This window comes from Macaca nemestrina, chromosome 7, assembly GCF_043159975.1.
Source record: "Macaca nemestrina isolate mMacNem1 chromosome 7, mMacNem.hap1, whole genome shotgun sequence".
Lineage (NCBI taxonomy): Eukaryota > Metazoa > Chordata > Mammalia > Primates > Cercopithecidae > Macaca > Macaca nemestrina.
Genome location: NC_092131.1, coordinates 162,020,465 through 162,042,901, shown reverse-complemented (window position 1 = coordinate 162,042,901; position 22,437 = coordinate 162,020,465). Strand labels below are relative to the sequence as shown.

At 53.4% G+C, this 22,437-nt stretch overlaps 1 protein-coding gene across 5 annotated transcripts; it reads right to left on the bottom strand.

Moving 5' to 3' along the window:
• Nucleotides 1-261: 261 nt before the first annotated feature.
• LOC105492429 (Bcl2 modifying factor) lies at nt 262-21,484 on the bottom strand. 5 transcript variants are annotated; one of them, XM_071067109.1, is made up of 6 exons: nt 21,358-21,484; nt 20,844-20,971; nt 18,818-18,994; nt 18,351-18,647; nt 16,723-16,883; nt 262-4,266 (listed from the first exon to the last, which is right to left on the bottom strand). In XM_071067109.1, exons 4-6 carry the CDS (start codon nt 18,640-18,642, stop codon nt 4,165-4,167), a joined length of 555 nt encoding a protein of 184 aa, XP_070923210.1. In that variant the 5' UTR covers nt 18,643-18,647; nt 18,818-18,994; nt 20,844-20,971; nt 21,358-21,484; the 3' UTR covers nt 262-4,164. The 5 variants fall into 5 exon arrangements, with proteins under 5 accessions (XP_070923210.1, XP_011757865.1, XP_024651842.1 ...); XM_011759563.3 differs by having other exon boundaries at nt 18,914-18,994; XM_024796074.2 differs by having other exon boundaries at nt 18,351-18,994.
• Nucleotides 21,485-22,437: the final 953 nt, after the last annotated feature.

Sequence of the window (22,437 nt, the reverse complement as noted above, 5' to 3'; positions counted from 1 at the left end):
TCAGAGAGGTGATGTAACTTGCCCAAGATCATTCAGCTGGAGGAGGAGGCAACTGGGTCCAAAGCCTGCATCTTTCCCCCTCGTAGGGCCTCTGCTGTGCTGCCTACCGTGTGGTGGGAATCCCTCTTCTCAACTCCAGGAGGGCAAAGGAAGTCATGACGAAGGCTGAGAGCCTCCGGGTCACTCAGGCTGGCAGCTGAGAAAGCTAGAAGCCTCTAATTTCCTAACTGATCTTCTTGCATTTTTATACCTTGAAAAATAAAAGACCAGATTTGCTTTAAATGATTTTATTAAAAATTGTACCAATTGATGGGGGGAAGATATACACACACACACACATACGCATGTGAAGAACATAAACACATAAAGCCAAAGGCTCTGTACAGTTTTTTTAAAAATGGGGCCCCTTTCTTCTTCCTCTCTCCCAGAGGCAGAGTGCCCAGACCCCGGGGCAGCTACCCTGGGGATGAACAAAATGCTACATTCTCACTGGGTCTCCCCGACAGCCCCCGTGGATCTAGGGGTAGGGTAGAAGGCTAGCAATGCTCCCAGAGCAGGGAGGGGTACTGGCCACCTGCACAGAGAGAGGGGCAGTGCAGGCCTGGGAGCCAGCACAGGGCTCTGAGCACCTTCAGCTGGGAGGTTGGCTGGGCAGCTATGAGCTCAGCTTTCTCCATTATTCCCTCAAGACTCAAAGTCCCCACCTGCCCTCAGGCTGCCTAAGGGTGACAGGTGAGCCCCTTCCTGCTAGGGTGTCTGGCCAGGATGGCCTGCTTCCAAGTCCTCACCTTCACACAGAGAGCTGTCTCCAGGCCAGGCCAGCACTGATTTGCAGAAGGCCTGTAGAGCCATGGTGACCAGTCTTCCTGCTTCTTCCACTTCCCTTCTCCCTACCCCACCTCCCCATCAAGTCCCTCACAAAGAAGCAGTCACTGCAGTAGCGTGCTCCCTGCTGTCCAGGACAGTCACAGCGGATCCACAGCACTCTTCCTGGGAGGCCCGGGCAGAACTGTCCCGAACAACCCCCGGGCAGGAGCCACCTGCGATGGGGCTGGGCTGCCAGGGGCAGAGACGGGGCAGCTGGGCCCCTCTGGCCCTTGAAACAAGCCTGCCACATAGCTTTGAACACAGACCTGCTCCCCGGGGGCTGAGGGAGGTCACTGGGAGGTGATCCTTTTCCACCTCGGACTGAGCAAGAGGAGGCTGCCAGGGAGCAGCGCTCCAGTGGCCCAGACTTTGAAACAGGCCAGGCAGAGGCCAGGCTGAGTCCTCCACCCTCACTGCAGGAGTCCGACGTCTGGCCTGGGGAGTTCCCTCACCAGATCTGTCCACCAACTTCTAGAAACCCCTGCTTTGGCGCCGTGAATTGGTAGGACTGTTTTGACCCCGAATATCAGGCTTCCCTGCCTCCCAGGCATTTCTTCCACGAGGAGGGAGCTTTCCAGGCCCTCTCCCAACCCCCACCCTCAGCAAGCCACAAAGCCTCCACCGTCTTCAGCTGGTTACAGGTCAGGATCCAGGTCAGACTCTCCCTCCCTCTAAATCTGATTCTCCACCCCTCGCTAGAGACAGCCAGGCTCCTGGGGGTGGAGGATGGAGTCTGAGGGGGTGGAGGTGGGGGGGAGGGGCAGGTCTCCTGAGGCTAGACTTGAGGAATGTTTAGGCCAACTCAACAGGCAGAGGAGGAAGGGGCCAGTCTAGATCACTAAGCCAATTAAAAACAACCAGCCAGAAAGAACCTTTCTCCTTCCTGACAGCTACTCCGCCAGCTACCTCCTGGGTTTTTTGTGCTTTTTTTGGTGGGGAAGAAGGGAGAGGGAAAAGTGAGGGGTGTAAATTTTGCCCTGGCTTTGCATAATATGGAGACAGTGCAGTCAGACCACCTTCCACCTGCCCCAGGCTCGATGTTGAGGTGGGTTTGTCAAAGTCGGGGCTCAGTTCTCAGGCCACGGGGCACCCAGCCTGGGCCCAGCAAGGTCTCTGAAGCTGATGGCCTTGCCTTAGCACCAAGATCTAAATCGTTTTCTCTCTCACTGAGCTCAGGTGGAGAGTCTGCCAAGAGGGGTGAACAGTGGCTGCTGTAAATAACCCCGGTTTTTTGGTGTGTGCCACTGAAGCATACGGCAGCAGCCTGCCTGTCACCACCTTGATCCAGGCAGGGGAGAACAACATATGTCCCATACACATCATAAAATGGTATGGAGACCCACAGGGAAGGCCGAATTCCACAACGGCCAGTGTGTCCCCGAGCCAGTCCTCACGCTGGTCCCCGGCTCCTTCTCTGCAGAGCAGGAACCCGTCTTCTTAGCAGACAAATCATGGTACACACCCTGAGAATAGAATTCTGACCAAGAAGAGGTAATATCTCCAGAATATCTGAGCAGAACAAAACAAAGGCTTACACGCACAGTTTGAGGCCCTTCTCCTCCAGGGTGCTGTGAGCCCATATGGCACCTTTGTGCAAATCAGGAAAGGCACCCCTTCTTCTTGGGAGAAGTAGCCCCACACCAGGGCACACAGCTTAGTGAGCAGAACACAAGCTGAATTCCAGCCTCCATTAGCTCTCTCTGCAGGTGCCCTTGTGCAGTGAACAACCTGCACAGCTGTACATCCAGAAGATCAACGTCTCCTTCAATAGTACTGAAGACCTCCTCTCTTCAGAACTGGAAGAGCTTGGGCTTGTTCAGATTTGAGAGTCTGCTCTGGACTCTTCCTATTTCCTTGGGTAGCCCTGAGGTCTTCTTTGTCCAGGGAAGCCGTCTTTTCTTTGGGCCTTACTTCACTGTTAGCACCAATGTTGTCTTTTCTCACAGATGCAAAAGTTATAATTTAGTTTCCAGCGTCTGGTTAACAGATTCCCCGCGCCTGCTACTGGAGCTGCCACACCGGCTGCTTTAGATCCTCTCCATAAGTGCCGCAGCAGGGAGAGAAGGGAAGACATGTAGAGGCAGCTGTGATCCTGCTGCTTCCAGAGCAGGCCCTTCCAGCCTAGCTGGAAGCTGGAGGAAGACAGGAAGTGTGTACCCAGCTTTGACGGTTCCCCACTCTAATCATTATCTGTGACTCTAAAAGTCACCTCTCAGCTGGCAAAGCCACTGTCCTGGCTTCTTCTGTATCCCACTAGGTGTGAAAAATGATTGGGGATGAGGGGGAAGAGGTATGTTGTTTCCAAGGAAACCAAAGGGTCTGGGGTCTGCTAGGGCTGATTCTTACGGTGGAGCAGCCACCACATTTTCCAGCCCCACTGCAAACCTGCCCCCTGATGTCCCTCAGTGCTGATGCTGGGGGTGGAATGCGGTCTGTCGGTGGGGTCTTTTGAAAGAAGAGCCAACGAAGGCACAGGCTGCCGGCAGCAGCACGCTGACTGGCTATTCAGCTCATCCGTGGCTGACACCCAGCTGGTCCCAGGCCGCCAGTGGTGGCAGTGGCTCTGTACCTCAGGACCAATCCTGGGGCCTCCAAGGGGGACCAAGTCAGTTTTGAGGCCTAGCCAGAAGTCTGGTTCATTTTGCGACATGTGTGAGGGGTCCTTAGAGAAACCCAGCCCTCCCTGAGGTCTGACAGGAGCTGGCCAGGAATCCTTGAGCCCTTGGAGCAGGTACTGGCTGGGGCAAGTGAGAACCAGACAGATGTGCAGCTGGCCGGCCAGCCTAGTGAAGCTGCTGTCCTCAAGTGGAAAGCCCCTGGCCGAGGCCCTGCTGGGTTAAAGCAATGTGCCCATCAGGATCATGGTCCCCATCCACAGTGGAAGGCTCAAAAGTGTGGTGGAACTGGGAGTCTAATCCACTCGATTTCTTAACTGAGTTCCTCTGGAAAAACCACAGTCCACTTCCCAGAGAACATCACTAACGGATCATCTTCGACAACCGGTAGATTCCTCAGTCGAAGAATCTACTTGTCAGAGGCCTTGGGAATTCTCACCATCACAGACACATCAGCCTCCCCTTCAACAGGGTTTGACAACAGCCCCATTCCAGGTCAGGGGCCTGACAGAGAAAGAAGGTCCCACTTCAGTATGTTGTATGTACACACAGGGAGAAATGTAAAAAAATTAAAACGCAAAATAACAACAAAAAAACAACTTCACAAGACACAGTGTCAGTCCTGCCCGATGTCCTTCCTCACGGTGTTCCTGGTGCCCCATGTGAAGAGGGCAGCCCAGCCTCACCTAGGGCCCGCCCCGTTCCTGTTCTCTTCTCCATTCAAAGCAAGGTTGTGCAGGAAGAGGAGGATCTGCCACCACACGCGATTTCGGTTCTGCTGGTGCTGAAGGGAGAAAAAAAAAGACCAACATAACTCCCAAACACAACCTTAGACGACTCCCTCTCATTTCCAATAAAAGTTCAGATCTCCAAGTCTCACGGCTGGCACTTTAATCCTATCAGTACAGCTCACAGCAGGGAGGGGGGGAGGCAAAAGAGACACTGCCATGTGGAGGAGATAGTAGAGTTCTCCAAAAACAATTGCAGTTTTAACATTAAAAAGAAAAGACTAGGCTCTATATGCACTATGCACAAGAGGATTAAGCTTTTTCCCCTGCTTGCAGGATTTTCCAGAGTTTAGCCAAGTGCTGCTTTTAATCAGATTGGCTCCCGAGCCCCTCAAACCTCAGCTGCATGAACAACGAACTGGCTTCAGAAAGAGAAGAAGTGCCCCCCTCTCTCCCCCGACTCCAAAGTAACATAGAGAACAAGGGGGAAGGGGGGGCCTCCATCTGCAAGTGATTTGACACTGTGAAGGTCAAAGGGTTAATCTTCAATTTAAACCACACTGCTGAGGCAGCAAAAATCTGATTTCATCCAGTGCAAACACGCACACACACAGACTCTCACACACACACACACACACACACACACACACACTCTTGTGCGCCCGCCCGCTCTCCCTCTCCAGCATCTCCAGCTCGGTGCTGCCCTTTTTATAGATGCTCTTGACAGTAAGCCATAAATAATCCCTCTTGGAGCACTCTCCTACTGACTGGAGCCAATTAAACGTTAAGCAAGAACATACTTGAAAACAAAACAAAAACAAAGAATATATACTATGCTCTGGAGGTTATCCCAGGTCCTACTGTCAGGCTGGGAAGCTAGGGGCAAAGTTCAGGGGTCAGTGGCTCACCAGATTGGGGCTGGTGCCCTGCCCACGCAGGTACCATTTCCCAGGAGAGGCCCGGGCGGGGCGGGGGGGGGAGGAGAAACTGAGGGGTGCTGGAAGAGGCGGTCTTTGTTCTCTCTTTGTCTGCCAGGGCAGGAGGACTGGGCGGGGGCCTCTCCACAGGGTTCTCAGTGGACAGGGGAATAAAAACCTAGTGTGCAGAAAGGAGCCAGCACGGGCTGGACTTGGATTACTTCAGTGGCCCCGTCAGCAAGCAAGTTTACATGAGGTGTCCGGGGGAGCTGGAGCCCTCTCTTAAACTGTCTTCAACCACAGCACCAGCCCCCACCAGGCAATTACTCCGGTCAGATGGGTTGAGGAGAGAAGAAGCCAGTGGCACAGCTGGAAAGGGGACCCAGGTTGCCTGGACTCCCAGAGCTTCCAGGTTCCGTCCAGCCCCGGCCTCCCTGACCTCTCCCAGGGCCACCATGCAGGTTGCCGGCTTCCCCTCCATGCTGCCCTAGGCCACAAAAAGAGAGGCATCCAGGCAGCTGGCCTCGGGCCTGACAACCCAGGTGAACACAGAGTGCCCCGGTCCATGGCAACGGCATTCCTCCTTCCCCCGTGGAAGAGCCTGGAAAACAAGCCAGCAAAATGGAGGCACAGCTCCTGCTTGGAGGGGAAGGGAAATCGGGCGTGCCACAGAAGAGGCCTGGCAGACAGCGGGTGGGGAGATGGATGGCTTCCTCGTGTTTTGTAAACAAAGATGAGTAAAAAGAGGAAACACACCCGGCTTAACAAAATCTGGTTAGAGTAAAACAGCGTGAAAATGGACTCAGCTGCAAACCCGAAGCCTCGGGCCTGCGGCAGCTGGGCCAAAGACCCCCTCTCCTCCCCTCCCCAGCTGCTGCCCGAGACAGGTGCAGAGGTCATGTGGCCGAACAAGAGGAGAATCCAGGAGCAGACGCAGCCCTGGAGAGGCCAGTCTGCTGGAATTCCAGAGCTCCTCAGGTGCTTGTCTGAGAAGACTGGTGGCAAGAACAATCATCACCATCATAGCAACGTGGGGTAGGGCGGCAGCGGGGGGTGGGGAGGAGCCAGGCTCTGTTCTGTGTGTTCTGCATCCTTGCTTCTCAAAGGGTGGTCCATGGACTAGCAGCCTCGGCATCATCAGAGAGCGGCCTGGAAACGCAGACCCCGCATCGGAAGATTCCCCAGGTGATTTTGAGGCACATTATCATGCCCATTACGTAGCTACCACACAGCTAGTTTAAGTGGCAGGGACTGGACTGAACCTAGGCCATCTGGCCCTAGAGCAATGTCCCTTCCCATTATCACTGTGCTCAGAGTGCCACTACCTTTCTTTATACAAAGCAGACCCTCTAGCCTCCCCTTCACTAAATCATCTCAAAACAGCTCAATGGCCAAGGAAAGCAGGTGAGAATTCTATGATTTGGGGCTGGGGCGATTCCCATCTCTGTATGTTTCAGTTTCTCCCAAATTCCACTAATGGAGGCCATCTACTGCCCGGGCAACTTGAGATCTCTGAAGATGAGGCACAGACTCCATCATCTGGGAGTGCTGGGGGGCTGAGAAGCAGCTGTGGGCCAGAGAGTGCTTTCAGACAGGAAGACTGAGGTCCTGCAGGGGACCCAGGCAGGCCTAGGCACAGGAAGCAGGGTACATGGCCGGCCCTTGGGAAGCATCTAGTTTCCATGCCTCTGTGTGTGACAGTCCTTAGGGCTCATGAATTGGCAAGGAAGGCTCTATGGTGTATGGATCCCCAGGGACAAAGAATCAGAGGACCTGGCTTTAGGGGTGGATCTCCCATCAACCTGCTCATGAGTTCCCTCTTGGCTTATAAGGAAAATGCAGGTATTGTACTAGATCAATGGTTTATAAACCCAACTGTGTCACTAAGCCAGCTGAGGTGCTGTTGTAAGTACAGTCTCCAGGCCTCTCCCAGACCCACCGGGTCAGAATTTCATGGAAGGGTCCCAGGAATCTGTGTACTGAACAAGCTCCCTGGGTGACATTTTAGAGATCAGAAATCATTTATTGTGTATTTTAATCATACAAGCAATACATGTTAATTGTAGAAATATTGGAAAATACAAGACATTACAGAGGAGGAAATAAAGTCACTCATGATCCAACAGCCTAGAAGAAAACACTTCACGTGTTGGTGTTCTCTCCAGTGCCTTTCGATCTCTTCCCACCAAAGTAATGTCTTATCCATTGGCCAAGCCAAAGGTCAATCCTGCCCAGGTGGTTCTGTGGCAGCCAGGCCACAGCCTTTTGGAAACCACAGAGGTGCTCTCCAACCCTAAGGAGTTTGTCATCCACAACTACCTTCAGGATTATAACTCAGAGCTCCAACAACTGAATTCTGTCAGCCGGGTGTAGGGCCTGGGAACCACCCATGGGCCCAGGAGCCCTCTCTCGACTATAAGCAGATACCACACAGGCTCCCTTTGGCCTTCTCCTGCCTCAGGGCAGCCCTCACAAGACCCTTTTCCACGAGGAAACCAAGAGAATCAAAGAATGCCCTGATTACAAAATACAACAATAAATAAAATCTTTCCTAAAAGTTTAACAAAAGGGCCTGACTAGAAAGGAAAGCAAAAGGGCTTGAAGGGAGGCCAGTGGGAGAGACGGTGAGGAGGAAGGAAGTCGGCCTTCACCGAACAGGACTAAGAACACAAAGACACCAAAACACCAGAGAAGGTGGGTCCTTCCACAGGAGGATATGGAGGAGAAGGGGACAAGGAAGGGGAACCAGGAATGAGTGCACTTGGCCTCTGCCCCTCAGGCACCTGGCACAGCACCCGGTGCACAATCTGAGATCAACGAGGGCAGACCCGCAGAACCAGGCCTGCTCTCCTAGACTCAGCTAGGGCACCCCTCACAGAATGGGGGTTCCCAGAATACACAGTCGGGGTGACCCAAGGGTGGGGGCTGGGATACAGGGGAGCAGAAGCTCACCCTAGAGCCCTCAGACTCACATGATTTAGAAGCCAGGGCCAAGGCATGGAGGGAATGAACAGAGGTCAATGCCCCCAGGGCAGGCGTCCTAACATGGTAGATCACAGTGTTCTCTTCAGTGAAGAGAGCGCAGCCAGGCGTCAGAGCCCCGTGCGCCTTCTTTGGCCCAGTCTCATTTTCTTGCCGGGGTCAGGGGATGAAGGCAGTCAGCTGACAAATGTTTCCATCCCTACTGTGTGCAACACCCTATGCCTGAATGCACAGCTGCTCATCCTGTATAATGGGGAACATGGAAGGCATACAGTAGGCACTCAACAAGGGCACGCTGGACCGACTACAGAGGAGTCAGCCCTGAAAGACAACCCACTTGTCTGAGGCCAGCAACAACTGATGTCTGGCCAGGTCTAAAGATGTACTTTCTGTCATAGTATCAGCCTCTCACCTGGGGAGAGGCCCAACTAGTAAAAGGCCTCCTTTTTTTTTTTTTTTTTTTTCCCTCTAAAGAGCTGGCTGTGGTGTCTGACAAGGTTGGACTACATAAATCAAACTCTGTTTCATCCCACACAGCCTCTGCCCTAAGCACAAAGCATGTTCCCTACGCTCCCTGGATAAGAATCTCCCTCTGCCTCTCCCCCTTTCAGATCCAATTCACACCCTCTGGGGGCTTTGTGTGTCACCAGTGTTCCAGATGCTCCAGCTAGAGCTAAGTCACCCCAAAGCATCAGAGGAAGAAGCAAAGCAAAGCCGTGTGCAGCTCTAAAAGAACCTAACTCACAGAATGCAAATTTACCAAACAGAGAGCAACTTATAATATCTGAGATATAGAACAGAGCACTTTCCTTTCTTCTCATGTGATCCTCACAATAGGAAGAGCAGGTATTATCAACCCATTCTAGAGCCACGGAAACAATGGCTCAGAAAAGTCATCCCAAGTTAGTTGGGAGGGGTGTTATTTGAGGCTCTGACTTCTGACTCCAAAGCTATGTTCTTTCACTAAAATTTTGCAGTGTGTTTATTCGCATTATGAAAATTGTATTACCTTTTCAAAGCAAATCACCACTGATCTGCTCCCCTAGTATATTTAAAGACATTGTTTCCAGATCATTAACTATTTAGTAAGGATGCTGTAGACCAGAAAAAAATAAACCTTTCAGAGGCAGAGCTAACTGAAGATCAAACAGAAATAAAGCTAAAACTGGTCTGAAATTACAACTTCAGACCATGATCTGAAAGCACACTCCATCTCTTCAAAATGCAGAATTGTCTATACTCAAGGGGAAGGTACACAGTCTACGATGCGAAGTTTTCCTCCCTCTTCCCTTTTCCCTGTCATTCTCTAAACCTACTCAGGCCAGGGCTGAAGGAAAGATCCTTGCAGTTGAGAACAGGAACATTGAGATAAGAGAGACTTTTGGAAAATTCCACTTGAAAGAAGCTAGGAAGATGTTTTCTGTTGAAATCAGCACATTTTAATCAAGCACCCAACTGAGCCACCAAGCACCTAATTGAGCTACCAAGCACCTAACTGAGCTACCAAGCACCCAACTGAGCTACCAAGCACCTAACTGAGCTACCAAGCACCCAACTGAGCTACCAAGCACCGAGCTGAGCTACCAAGCACCCAGCTGAGCTACCAAGCACCCAGCTGAGCCACCAAGCACCTAACTGAGCCACCAAGCACCTGAGCTTCCAAGCACCAACTGAGCTACCAAGCACCTAACTGAGCTACCAAGCACCAACTGAGCTACCAAGCACCCAACTGAGCTACCAAGCACCTAACTGAACTACCAAGCACCCAACTGAGCTACCAAGCACCTAACTGAGCTACCAAGCACCCAACTGAGCTAAGAGTTATGTGGATACAAAGATGACTAAAATATAAACTTGGTTCTCAATTGTTTTACAATATAATGGGGAGAAGAACAAGAACACAGAGCTAAGTATCACATGAGGCAGAGCGGGTTGAGGCAGCAAATGCGTGCTCCCTTGTACCGTTGTTTTCTGGAATGTGATTGCTGGGTAGCAGGTATAGGGCGGTTGGACCATGGTTCCAGAATCCATCAAATCTGTATGGCGCCTAGCTCAGCAAACTATAGTGTGACTTAAGCATGTTACCTCACTTCTCCGAGCCTCAGTTTCCTACAACACAGGGACAATGGCGTCTAAAAGTACAAGGTTGCTGTGGTGATGACATGAGAAAAATATACACGAAGCACCGGGCCTGGGGGCAGCAATGAGCAGGCTCCTTCTTCCCTGGGGAGCACAAGGAAAACCTGGGACCCACTGGCTTTGCAGAGCACTTCTCTCAACATGCTGTGCAACAGGGCCTGCCTGGGGAGCACCGTCTTCCCGGTGGACTCATGAAGCCCCTTGGAGATCCCTGACGTCTGCTTTGAGACTGGCCACCGCAGCCACAGGCCATGGGGCTCAGGATTCTAGGCTGCCAGGCTAAGCCAAGGATTCTGAAACCCAGAGGGCAACCCTTGGGACCAGTGGGCCCACTGCCTCAGACTGCTTCTGACCCAGAGGCCCGAGGAGCAAGCAATGTGGCAAAATGGAAAAGGAAAAAAAGGCTCCTTGCCAAGAGCTTCTTCAGCCCAGCCAGCAGTGTTAACAGGACGGTGAAGCCACCATGGCCGCGCCCATAGATGCTCTAAGGACAAGAGCAGTCTGAAGCCAGCCAGCTCTCAGTGGAAGATGGCAAGGCTTCCTCTAACACAACCTGGCAGACACTGGCTCCAGCCACTGGGGGTTGAGGGGTACGGGTGGGGGACAGAGCTGTGCTGTACCACCCATGTCCCCAGACCCTTGTTTTGCACCTCCACAGCCTGGAGGGAGGAACTACCGAGACCCTTAGTTTCCCTCCAGCTGAGAACAGCTCCATCAAACTACTGGGCAACTTCTGCAGAGCTCAGGAGGGCATGACGGTGTGTGCCCTGGTTAAAGAAGGGAGAGGGAGGGGGTTGGGGGGGCAAGCCTGTTGTGTGTATGATGCTATGCAAAATAACCCCAGGTTCTGACTCTCAACTTGGGGTCTTTTCAGCTGACTGTTCATGTCCTGTCCAGGACCAGGTCAAGGCAAACCAGGCAAGGAGGAAGGCTGGAACCCTCTCCTTCACACACGGACTGATTGTGCTCTGGTCATGGAACAGGACCTCTTGGCTGCCAGATATGGATCAAAAGGCAGACCAGATATTTTTCTTTAACCTTCTTTCTTTGTGTCTCCCTTAGTCCCCTCCTCCCATCACCCACTTTCCAAAAAAAAAAAAAAAAAAGCCAGTTTCCATCCCATGGCCTGCCTTGGTGGGGAGGGGATGAACTCTCCGGAACTATGAGCCCTTCTCCTGGAAGAGAGAGCAGTCAGGTGCAGAGTGTGTGGGGAACTCAGCCTCCAGTCTGCCACGCTGATGACTCAGAAGCTAAATATAGCGAGCGATATAAACAGAGCCAGCCACAGAGCAAACACAGGGCCCCCAGCCCTGGCGCTGGCTCTCACGCACTCTGGCTCTCCGCAGGCCCTCCCCCAGCCTCATTCTTCCCCTGACACCGTCCTAGGTGGGCCTCCCACTCCTGGGACAGAGGCTGGCTTCCTAGGGACCCTTCTCACTCTATAGCAAACCTCTGGTGCCCCTGCCCGGGGCTGTCCCATCTAGACCCTGAGCAACCTAGTTAGCCAGCTTGAGTTCCAGAAAACCACTAATAACGAGAGAATCCCAGTGTCAGGAAGCAGTCAGGGGCTCCCTGAACAAAGAATCCAGGCTGCTAGGCAGAGAAGCTGCTAGTTAATAAACCATGCAAACACCAACTTGGGTACAACTTCCAAAAGAGCTCTCCAAATTACAAAGTCAGGTACAAACAAAATCCTAAAGTCATCTTTTAACATATTTCTAAAAGTACTCAACTGTCCCTGACTTAACAAGTTATTTGTATCACAACTCCTAAAGGCCTTTCACATCAACTCTGCAAGGTAAGTATTAGAAATCAAGGCTTGGAGAGATTAAATGATTTGCCCACGGACACACAACTTATAAGTGGCAGAGCTGGGATTTGAACACAGATCTGCCTACAAGTCTAGGATCATTTTTGTGACATTACAGCTAAAGATGGTTTCAACCGAGTGGCTGAAAGTTTTCTCAGATTTCATTTGCCAAAAAGTCTAATTACTATTCAGGGAATTTCCAAACCCGGCTTTTCTGAATGGAGCCACTCCTGATCCAAGTGAAAAAGCCATTTCCAACATGAAGAATTCCAACCCTCCTGTAGCTTTACTCATTCGACTGTCTACAGTAACTACTGTTTTTGAGGATTCTTGGCTTCTTAATATTGCCCAGAAATACCCCCACAAATGTCATGATGGGCCACTGGGACAGAAGAGACTCTCCCAAGGGGAGGGGATACCACTTCCTGTCCCTCCTTAGGCTCATGCTGAAGGAGGCCATGGCACAAGGACAGGAAAGCTGGGGTTCAGACCTTCTGACCAGGGCAGCCCAGGGGCTCAGGGAGGAAGCACATCTGTACCACGCTCTTTCGCACAGAAGCTGGACACAGAAGCAACACAGCACCACCCTCAAGATAAGTCATTATCAGCAGACCATCGGGGGTCCCTGCCACAGTGTGTCAGCTTACAGAGGAGCAAACAGAGGAACCTTCACTCCTGCCCCGGCCAAAGGAAGGTGGGATGTGCGGTGAGGTTGGGAAAGGCTTTCACCTCCACTCACTCTGCCTCCAACTCTCTTGCTGCTTTGGAGACCCAGAGCTGAGGCGGAGCACCCTGCTGACTCTGACCTTCTGCCTCCAGTGTTTTGCCTGTGGGTCTGGAAGAGCCACCCTGAACTGATAACTTGGGTAACCAGGCTAGTCTTCCACCTAGCAAGGCTCTCGGGAAATGTGCGGAAAGCGCAGATGGCTTGCGTGAAATGACACCGAGGGAAACTTGGAACCTGTTGCATCTGCAGCCAGGCTGATACACTCAATTGGCCATAATTCCATTTTATCGCATCACCACGCCCCCTCCCTCTGCTCCATACCTCCAAGGGAGAAGATTATTCTGATGCAAAAAAACCCAAATAACTCAGGTCTGTAACCAGGGACTAAAAGGGGGAGTTCACACTCTCCACAGAGCTATGGACCAGTGGCCACTGTCTGGCCCCAGGACACTATCCCAGATGTAGGGAAAGGTGGTGGTCAGGCCTCCTCAAGCCCCATCTGCCTATTGGGTTGCCTCCCTTGGCTCTCTCAATCCAGCCCGCAATGATGGGGAACGACTGTCATTCCCTGAAGGGAAATAGATAAGGCCAAGGTCCACAAATGATCAGTCTGGACACTAATTCCTCTGGACCAGGCAGGTGGAGGGAAGTTCAAGGGAAGCAGCTCTACTCAGGGAGTCCCCTACCAGGTGGAGTGGGAAATGAATTGTGAACCAACAAGAACAAACATGGGGGGTGATCAGGATCATAAACACAAAGAAGGAAACAGGCATTAAAGAACATCTATTAGGTGTCCCGAACTCTCATAGGTATTTTCTCAATTATCACAGTAAAATTCTGTGGTATTAGCACTAATTCATAGAAGAGGAAATAGGCTCAGTGAAGTCAAGTGACTTCCCGAAAACTAGTAGGTGGCAAAGCTGGTATTCAAACTTGGACTTTGTGACTCTGAACCCAAAGCCTAGAAACTAAATCCTAAACAACCTCCTTCCCACTGCCTCAGTTTCTCTGCCCGCAAAAGTGAGAGAAGGGAATAGGGAAAGAAGATAAAGGATGAGAATGGAGGAGTAACAACAGTACTTTCTAGATATGAAATCTTAGATTGTAGTTTATATAAGAATCAAGTTTAGAAAATGACTCACTTCTTAAAACCAGCCACTGAAACGTTCCAGGAGTACCAGTGTTCCACCTGTCTGAAGCCCCTCCCCCAGCCCTAGCCCTTCCTGCAGGGTGAGTTCCTGGTGAAGGTCTATAAGCAGGGTCAGTGGGGAGGAGGGGGTTAAAAGCAAGAAGACTCTGGGGAGAACAGCTCAAGGAGAAGACAAAAAGCCTGGCTCTTTGTACTGGAAAATTTGGGAAAATCAGCTCTTTGAGCTAGAAAGGGCTCGCTGGCCAGCCTCCTACCCTTGCAATAAATTGTAGCTTTACTCAAGTAAGTAAAGAAGTAGGTAGCAAGTAAGAAGTAAGTAAGATGAAGAAGTAGGTAGCTGGCAAGAAGGGTAGGGGTATAAGTAAGTAAGTAAGAAGAGTAGGTAAGTAAGTAAGAAGTAAGAAGTAGGTAGCTGGCAGGAAGGAAGGGGTATGGAAGTAAGAAGTAAGTAGTAAGTAAGAAGAAGTAGGTAGCTGGCAGGAGGGTAGGGCTATAGGAACTTGGGAGCCAGTGTGGAGTAAGAAGTAGTAGGTAGCTGGCAGGAGGGTAGGGGTATAGGGAACTTGGGAGCCAGTGTGGAGTGAAGTGTGAGGCAGAGGAGGCTCTCATGAAGCTCTCCTCCAGTTCTCCTTCTCCCCAGCTTGGATGGCTGTGGCTAAAAGCACGGCACCTTGTCTAAAACTAACCTGTGCCCTCAAAGAGGCAGCTCTGAACTGGGAGAAGTGATGCCGACCAGCAAAAAGCAAGGCAAGGCTGGGCACAGTGGCTCATGCCTGTAGTCCCAGCACTTCGAGAGGCCAAGACAGGTGGATCATCTGAGGTCAGGAGTTCGAGACCAGCCTCGCTGACATGGCGAAATCCCATCTTCACTAAAAGTACAAAAATTAGCTGTGCGTGGTGGTGGGCGCCTATCATCCCAGCTGCTCGGGAGGCTGAGGCAGGAGAATCGCTTGAATCAGGGGGGTGGAGGTTGCAGTGAGCCAAGATCATGCCACTTTACTCCAGCCTGGGCGAAAGAGTCAAACTCTGCCTCAAAAAAAAAAAAAAAAAGCAAGGCCAGACCTTCGGAGAAGGGCCTCCTCCTCCTCCTGTTCAGGACCAAGTTAGGAGGGTCCCCAGGACTGTATCCTAGTCCTGTGCCAGGGAGGGCTCCCAGCCTGTTCCCAAGCCTATAGAGGCTCACCAGTGGATGGGGGAATATTCTGGGGAATAACTGGTAAGAGAGATCAGATTTTTGCAAATGAAGCAAGCTGCCTTCCATGGAGCCCTCTAGATGAGTCTAGGAGAGCCACAGCCACTGTGTCCTCCCATCCTCTCCAGTACCAGAACTGGAAGCTGTGAGCTGGGCTCAGCCACAGGCCTGTACAACCAGGGTGGAGTGAATGGGCAGGAAGGAGGCCAAGAAACTGAAAATAAGAATCGGAGCGAGTCCACATATGGACTGAAGGGGAAACTCTAAGCCAAGTTTCCACCAAATAATCAAAGGAGAGAATAAGAACTGGAGCGTAAGTCTATTATCTAAGCATAGGGCCACCCTCCCTTCCTGATAACTAAGGGACTGGGAGGACTTACCAGGCCCAGGCCTAGCCCCAAACTGTCCTCAGAACTCCTTGGCAGAGGGCACTAACCATAGCTAACCTGCAATGGCCTGTTCTTAGGAAACCCAAGGTCAATTCCTCTTCCCCTGGCACTGGCAATGGTTTGACACTTAAGTCAACCTACTATTACCAATAGCTCTCCTCCGGCCACCTGCAGCTACCCGTCTCACCTCAGAGTCTGCCCAGTCATGGTCAAGCTATGTATTCCCTTGATTTCCTGACAGTCAGACACACATACGCACATACAGAGCCAGCTGGGCTGGGGACACAGTCCCAGAAGTACAGAATGTGTTCGCTTCCAGGTGGCATGCCTGTGCTTCAGCTGTGGCTGTACCAGCACGGATGCAGCCTCAGGCTCCTCTCCCAGCCTTGGCAGCCATCCAGAAAGCCAGCCTGAAGAGGAAGGGTTAAGTGCCTGGGGCCCAGCCCAGACAGCGGCTGCTGGAGCAGGGAGGGCAGCCTCCAGTCCATGGCACAGAGGGCTCCTCCAGCACGAGCCTGCCAGCCGCCGCCTTTGTTGATGGACTCTGCCACATGCTCGGCTGACACGCGATGCTCCGCCCTGGCGGGGCTGGTGCCAGGCTGCCGGCTGAGCGCCCGGCTGGCCGCCGGTCTGGGGAGCCTCTCCGAGGTACACTCTGGAGTCCCAGACCCTGGTTCCCAGACAGAGACAGTGAGGAGCGGCCTCCCCAGCTGGAAAGTGTCAGGTTTCAACTGGTTCCACCACTTTCCCCCACTCAGGCCCCATCCCTTGGCCTGGTTACCCGTTTCCCACTGTACCTTAGCCAGGCACCCCCCAACTGCCCGGTTTCACTGCAGCACCCTGAAAATCTTCCTGTTAGGTCTGTGAGGGGCAACCCCCGGGCCACAGCCATAAGAAGAGACAGGCTGTCAAGCAGGGCTGCAGAAAGCCATCCCATTCCCAGGGAGGGACTGCAGCCTCTCCCCAGAGGGCTCTTATGGAACATGAGTTGAGAGCGGGCAGTTTACCAATGTGGAGCTCAGAGATGAGGGCAAGACGCTCATCCAGTTGGGCCCATCCTGCCCATGGCAACCGCAAGAACCAAAACTCTGGGACCATATCTTTGAGGTCTGGCAGAGACAGAGTTGCTGACAAGAGGAGACAGGCAGGCCCTGGCCCCCAAGCCCCAGCAGACTCAACCCTCCTCCCCTACACCCCCGTGCCTACTTGCTGCACATGGAGCCGGTGGAACTGGTCTGCAATGCACTGAAGCTTTCGGGCAATCTGTACCTCTGCTCGATGTTGCCACTGCCCTTCGGGGGGCTGCTCCCCGATGGGCAAGACTGCCGGGAAACTGGCAGGGAGAGGAAGCCGGTAGCCAGCATTGCCTGCAAAGATAGAGGACCCACATCTCAGCATTCTCCACAACTGCTCCGGCCTCCCCACGCCTGCCTGACCTGGCCAAGACCAGAGGCTGAGGGTAAATCCTCATATGAGAAAGGATAGGAACCGGCCTGCCTCTATCAGGGCACTCTGCCAGGCTGGGACAGCCTGCTGCCCAAGTGCACAGAAGTTGCAGAACAGAAGTGGGAACAGAGAGAGTGGCCCCAGCCTCCCCTTCGCTTCTCCATTCACCGACAGTGCCATGACAAAGGGCAGGTGGTAATGTGTGCAGGCGAACATGACCCCTTCCGTCCTTATTTATCAAGCCACCCTTAACCACAGTTGGTTATTCACGTAGTAGCAGGTTGAAGCTCTTCTCTGGAAAAGCACTGGAGGTAGCTCTCCAGTTTCTGGGTTGAGCAAAGTAAGGGGCAGAGAAAGAAAAAATCAAAAAGTGTCTCCACTTTTTTAGTGAAGTAGAGAAATGCTAGTCTCCCGAAGCTCCTGGGCAGCAGCACAAAAACGAGGCAGGGAAAACTCCTGAGACGCACGGAGCTGCCAAGTTCCTCTCTGGAGACAGCCCCAGGCAAGACCTCCAGACCAGCGCTCCACACTCACAGAGTGCACGCGTTAGAGCCACCGCTAGGGGCGCCAGTCCGCCGGCCTCCTCGCTCCTTTCCCTCTTCCCCGCCTGCCCGCCTCATCCAGCTTCTCAGACGCCCGCCAGAACCGCTTTGCCAGAACTGCCCTAAGGGGCAGTTCCCTCTGGGAGTGACTGCAGTGTCTCCTCAATCTGCTCGTCAGACACAGTAAGCCAGCCTCCTAGCCTTTACCCTCCCTCCATAAGCTGCAGTGCTAATAGAAGAAAACAGACCGTCTAACCTGCCCTTTTGCCAGAGGAGGGCATATTTCTCACAAAACAAACTATTTAAGCCCACAAATGAAGGGGTCTTGTCTTAGCCTTGGAAGCATCCCCTCTGCTGGCATTGGGCCCAGGCCGGCCCAACCTCTTTCTCCAGTTTCCCTTTCACGCACAGAAAGTCCCAAGTGACAACTGGGGGCCACCTTCTGCCTTTGGGAACCCTCCCTCCCAGAACCAGCTGGGTTTTCCCCCTTCATTGTCAACAGCCGGTCACAGATCCCCCAGCCTTCTCCAGGGCAAGAGGAGCCACTTCATAGTAGGCAAGTCACTGCTAGGACACTAAAGACCTGGCCACTCAAGGGGCACAGGATGTAAAAGGAGATACCATGGACAAAAGGATCCCTCCAGGAGGGGGCAATTTGCCCTCTGGGGGGCCTGAGGCACAGGTGAGGAGGAATAACAAGCCGAGAGGCAGCAGGTGGAAGTCAAGGAATCAACAGCGCCACCGATCACTTTGGGGAAGGAAACAGCAAAGGGCAGGTTTGGGGAGGGAAAGCCCCTCTTTTCCCCCAGTATCTGTGGGAGGAGTCTTGAGGCTGAGAGCACTCACCGTAAAAGAGTCGCTGGGGTTCCTCAGTTACCCCACAAGGCAGCATGACACCTTGGCTGGGGGAGGCTGGGCCGAGGGTCTGGGTGGCCTTGTCTTCCTGGCTGGTGGGTCGAAGGCCAGGGCCACAGCAGTGGGTGAGAGGGAAGAGCTGAAGTCGGCTGAGGGGGCAGTCAAGTAGGCTCTGGGCAAACAGATCGGCAGAGAGCGAGCTCCCGGGTTGGGCCCCCGGCTCCCCGTCCTCCGGCTGGAACACATCATCCTCCAGCTCCTCCACACACCGAGATGGCTCCATCTCTCCTGTGAGGGGGCAATGCAGTCATGTGGGCTGCTGCCCCACCAGGGCCACACCTGGAAGGACTCCCCTCCCCTTCTTTCTTCCGTGCTCCCCCTTCTTATTTGAGGTGGCCGGGCCACATACTGATGACATACAACCCTGGTAATAAAGCACCGCCAAGGGTGACACTCACTCCCAAAGTGTGGGCTGCCTACATGTTCAGGGGCTCTCCACACCTCTTCCCTGGGCCCGCCTGGAACCACCCTTTTTCCTGATCACGTTTTCTGACCTAGGCCGGGCACAAAGTTTGACTCTGAGGGTTGTGAGCGATAGCAGGAGTAGAATCAGCAGCTATATGCATGCAGGGTACCTGGGAAAATACAAAGAAGACTAGCCTCTGTTAAGTTGCTGTCAAGGGTGCTGTGATGGGCTATACATACAGTGCTCACCACACACACGCACGCATACACACACACACACACATACACAGTCATTGTCCCAAGGAAACTCTTATCTCAGTCTGAGCTGAGCTCCAGGCTCAGCAGCAAAAACAAAAGCCAGCAATCCTAGAGCAGCCAGGTTCCCTCCAAACCTCTAAGCCCCGCCCTGCTGCCCATCTACTCTAATCTCCACCCCTTGCTTGCACAACACAACAAACAGGCTCTGCAGTGTGGTAAGAGTGTGTCCTGGGAGAGGGGATAAAGACCCAAGCTAGTCATTGCAGCTGCCATCTCAGCTCTCTTTGAGCAGAGGTGAGCTGTCTGCCCACCAAAGATTGGCCCGGAGGGTAGGTTCAGCCTCTCCCAACTAAGTCTCCTCACTAGTCTCCACGATTTCAAATCCTTGTTTCCACAGCCTCCCGCTCCTGCCAGCTCTGAACCTGAGACTGGTACAACTGGTCTTACAGAAGGAAGTGAAATTCAGCCCTCTCCCTATGACCTCACTCACTGCCTATACTACTCAGGTTATTGATATGAGTTTCTTGGTGATAAAGAAGTTCCTCTTGCTCCACCTGATGGCTCTTGGAAGTCTGAGCTTGGAGCTACTCAGCATCTTAAGCTTCCAACCCAGCTCCCTACACATGCCAGGAGCCCCTTAGGGCCTCTGCAGCAGCAGCCAGAAGCAGCCACCACCTGAACAGCTACGGATAAAGGGATGAATTTCATTCTTGTCAGACTCAATTGGAGATTCCTGGGGGTTCTGTCCCCCAGTCCCTTGCCGTTGAAGAATATGCCAAATGGTCTATGGATTGGGGAAGTAGCTAAAACAATCTCAGTTCAATTCAGAATCCTGCCTTTGCCAAACGCAAGCTCTCTGTGAGGTGCTTGCTTGGGCCCTCCCTTGTCCCATCCCATCCCTGTCCCTGAGCTGTCTATGGTCCTGTCTCTGTCCTCTTCCCTGGAGAGTGAAGAGATGCCTTCTAGGATGGCAAGCAGGCACGTGGTGTTCTTTGGACAGTGTTTCCCAAGTGTGTGTGTGTGTGTGTGTGTGTGTGTGTGTGTGTGTGTGTGGAGAGGGGGGTAGGGGGTGCACTCCAGCTTATTAACAACAGGAAACAAAATTTCCTGATGAAAGGACCAAGTGCTGTCCTGCCAGTCACCTGGCAGGGGCTCCCCTCCAGCTCTCCAGCCTCCTCTTCTCAGGCTGGCAATCCCGACCTAAGAAGGGGCCCTCAAAGCCAATCACAAGCAGGGGTCATTGTCTTGGTTTTTCCTTTGAAGCCTATCACCTTCCCCTCCCCCTCCCAGCAAAGCCCCAAAGTTCAACCCTTGCCTGGACTGGACAGTGGGGGAGGTGCAGCCAGAAGGTGTGGCTCTGCAAGCCCCGGGGACCCCTCTCAGGCTCCACAAACTGTAGGTGGCTTGCTTGTAGGTGGGCGCCTCTGGAGGGGTGCTGGGCAAGGTCAAGGGTAAACTAAGAGAGGGTGAAGAAACCCTTTCCTCCCTTTTCTCCTGAGCTTAAGAGGTGATGTCCAGAGTGGCGGCAGGAGGGCACTGAGAACAGGGCCAGGGAATGCTTTATTCCTAGCAAAGGAACTCAAGCCCCGCTGCAGCCATCCCAGCCCCTAAGGGCTGGAAGAGGGATGCTGAACTTAAGACTCCTCCTCCTCTTAGGAGAAGGCAGCAGCCAGACACCCAGAGCCTCGACAGTGACTAGGCGCGCGCGCGCACGCACGCACACACACACACACACACACACACACACACACACACCCAGACCTGGGTGACTCCAGGAGAGAGTCTCAGCCTCCGAGTCGTGATGCCAGGGCTCCGCGCCAGGGTCCAGCGTGACGAGCACTCGGGGGCTTGACGCCCAGACTCGATTGGGAAGGAGGGAAAAAGCCCAGCTGTTAAGGAGAGAAGCTTTCAGACTCCGCAGGGAGGCAGGATGCCCCACAATTCCTGTTCTACCCCAAAGTCAGACCCAGAGGCTGGGCCGTTCTCGGGCGCCCAGGTCTGCTCAGCAGTGCACCTCAGGTTCCCCTGCCTACCTGGACCCAACTCCTTCGAGTCCCAAATGCTACCCCCAAGTTCCCTCTTGGAGCAGCGCACCCAGCTGTGGGTTCTGCACCCCGTTCTCTCACCCCAGGGCCCCAGTTCTTCATGGTCACCCCAGACGCCCGCAGCCCAAACCCTTCCCGGGCCCCCATGCGCAGCGCGACTCCGCTCCCCACTTCCCCAGGGAGCTGCGATCCAACTCCGCCCGGACCCCGGCCGCCACCCGGGCGCTCACCGGGCTGCGGCAGGAGGCGGGAGGCGCAGGCAGGGGCGGCGGCGATAACGGGCGCGGGCCGGGGCGGGAGGAGGCCACTCCGCACGGTGCGGTATTGTTTCCAAAATACGCCCGCTCGGGGCATCCCGCAAACAGCTGATGAGGCCCCGCCCCCCTGCGCGTCACGCCGAGGACTGGCCAATGGCGAGTGAAGCGCCAAGTCCCGGGCTGGGCAGCTGCCAGGGACGGTCACGAATGTACGAACCTTCCCTTGGAAACATTGCAAGGGACCGAGCAAAATTCCGACCGTCGCCAGAAGCGCAGTTGGAGCGCCGTCGCCAGCGCGGATTCTGTCCCTAATACAGGCTCTGGAAGCGCCAGAGAGTCCCTGAATCCTCTATTAGGTGTCGGAGAGGGGGCGCCAAAGTAACTTTTGTCTTCTTTTTCACGGGAATGGGCAGAATAATTGCTGCGCGTCCAGAAAGGGAGGGGGGAAGGAGGCGGGGAGTTTTTTGATGAGGCTGATGCGTCCAGTGGGTGCAGGGTGCAGGGTGCAGGGTGCGGGTCCCTGTGGGATCCCAGCTTCAGGGGAAAGCTCCCTCCCGCCTGCCGAGCAGGTCAGAAGAAAACTGCAGCCCCAAAGCTGAAGGTGTGTTTGAAACAAACACATCCAGAGGAACCCTTAGGTCCTCTTCTTGACTGGGCATAGTGGGCACTGGCAAAATAAGGACCTGGCTGAGAAGAGGAGCGCTCAAGAAGGCAGGGGCTGCTTGAGCGGTTGACACATATCTCGCATATGGCAGCATTTAGAGATTGTGCTGGTGCTGCCAGGAGAGCAACATGTCCTGCAGACCGTGCAAGGGAATCTGTAGGCTACTTCACAGACATTTACCGAGCACCTACTCTGTGCCAGATACTGGGCTGAGTGCCAGAAACCTGGCGTCTGCCCTCAAGGAGCTTACAGTCTACTAGGAGAGGTAGCCCTGAAAATAGTGAAAAGTCATAGGAATTGTATCCGTTCCAAGGATAATGACTATTGAGGAATGCAGAAAAATTCAGAATACAAAGGCTGGAGAAGGCCTCAGGGAGACAGCTTTTAAA

Coding starts and splice junctions, on each gene's coding strand:
- LOC105492429 (XM_024796074.2), bottom strand. CDS start 18,642: ATGGAGCCATCTCGGTGTGTGGAGGAGCTGGAGGATGATGTGTTCCAG. Junction 16,884..18,350: donor ACCCCAGCGACTCTTTTACG/GTGAGTGCTCTC, acceptor CTATCTTTGCAG/GCAATGCTGGCTACCGGCTT. Junction 4,267..16,722: donor ACCGGCTCCATGTGCAGCAA/GTAGGCACGGGG, acceptor TTCTCCCTTCAG/CACCAGCAGAACCGAAATCG.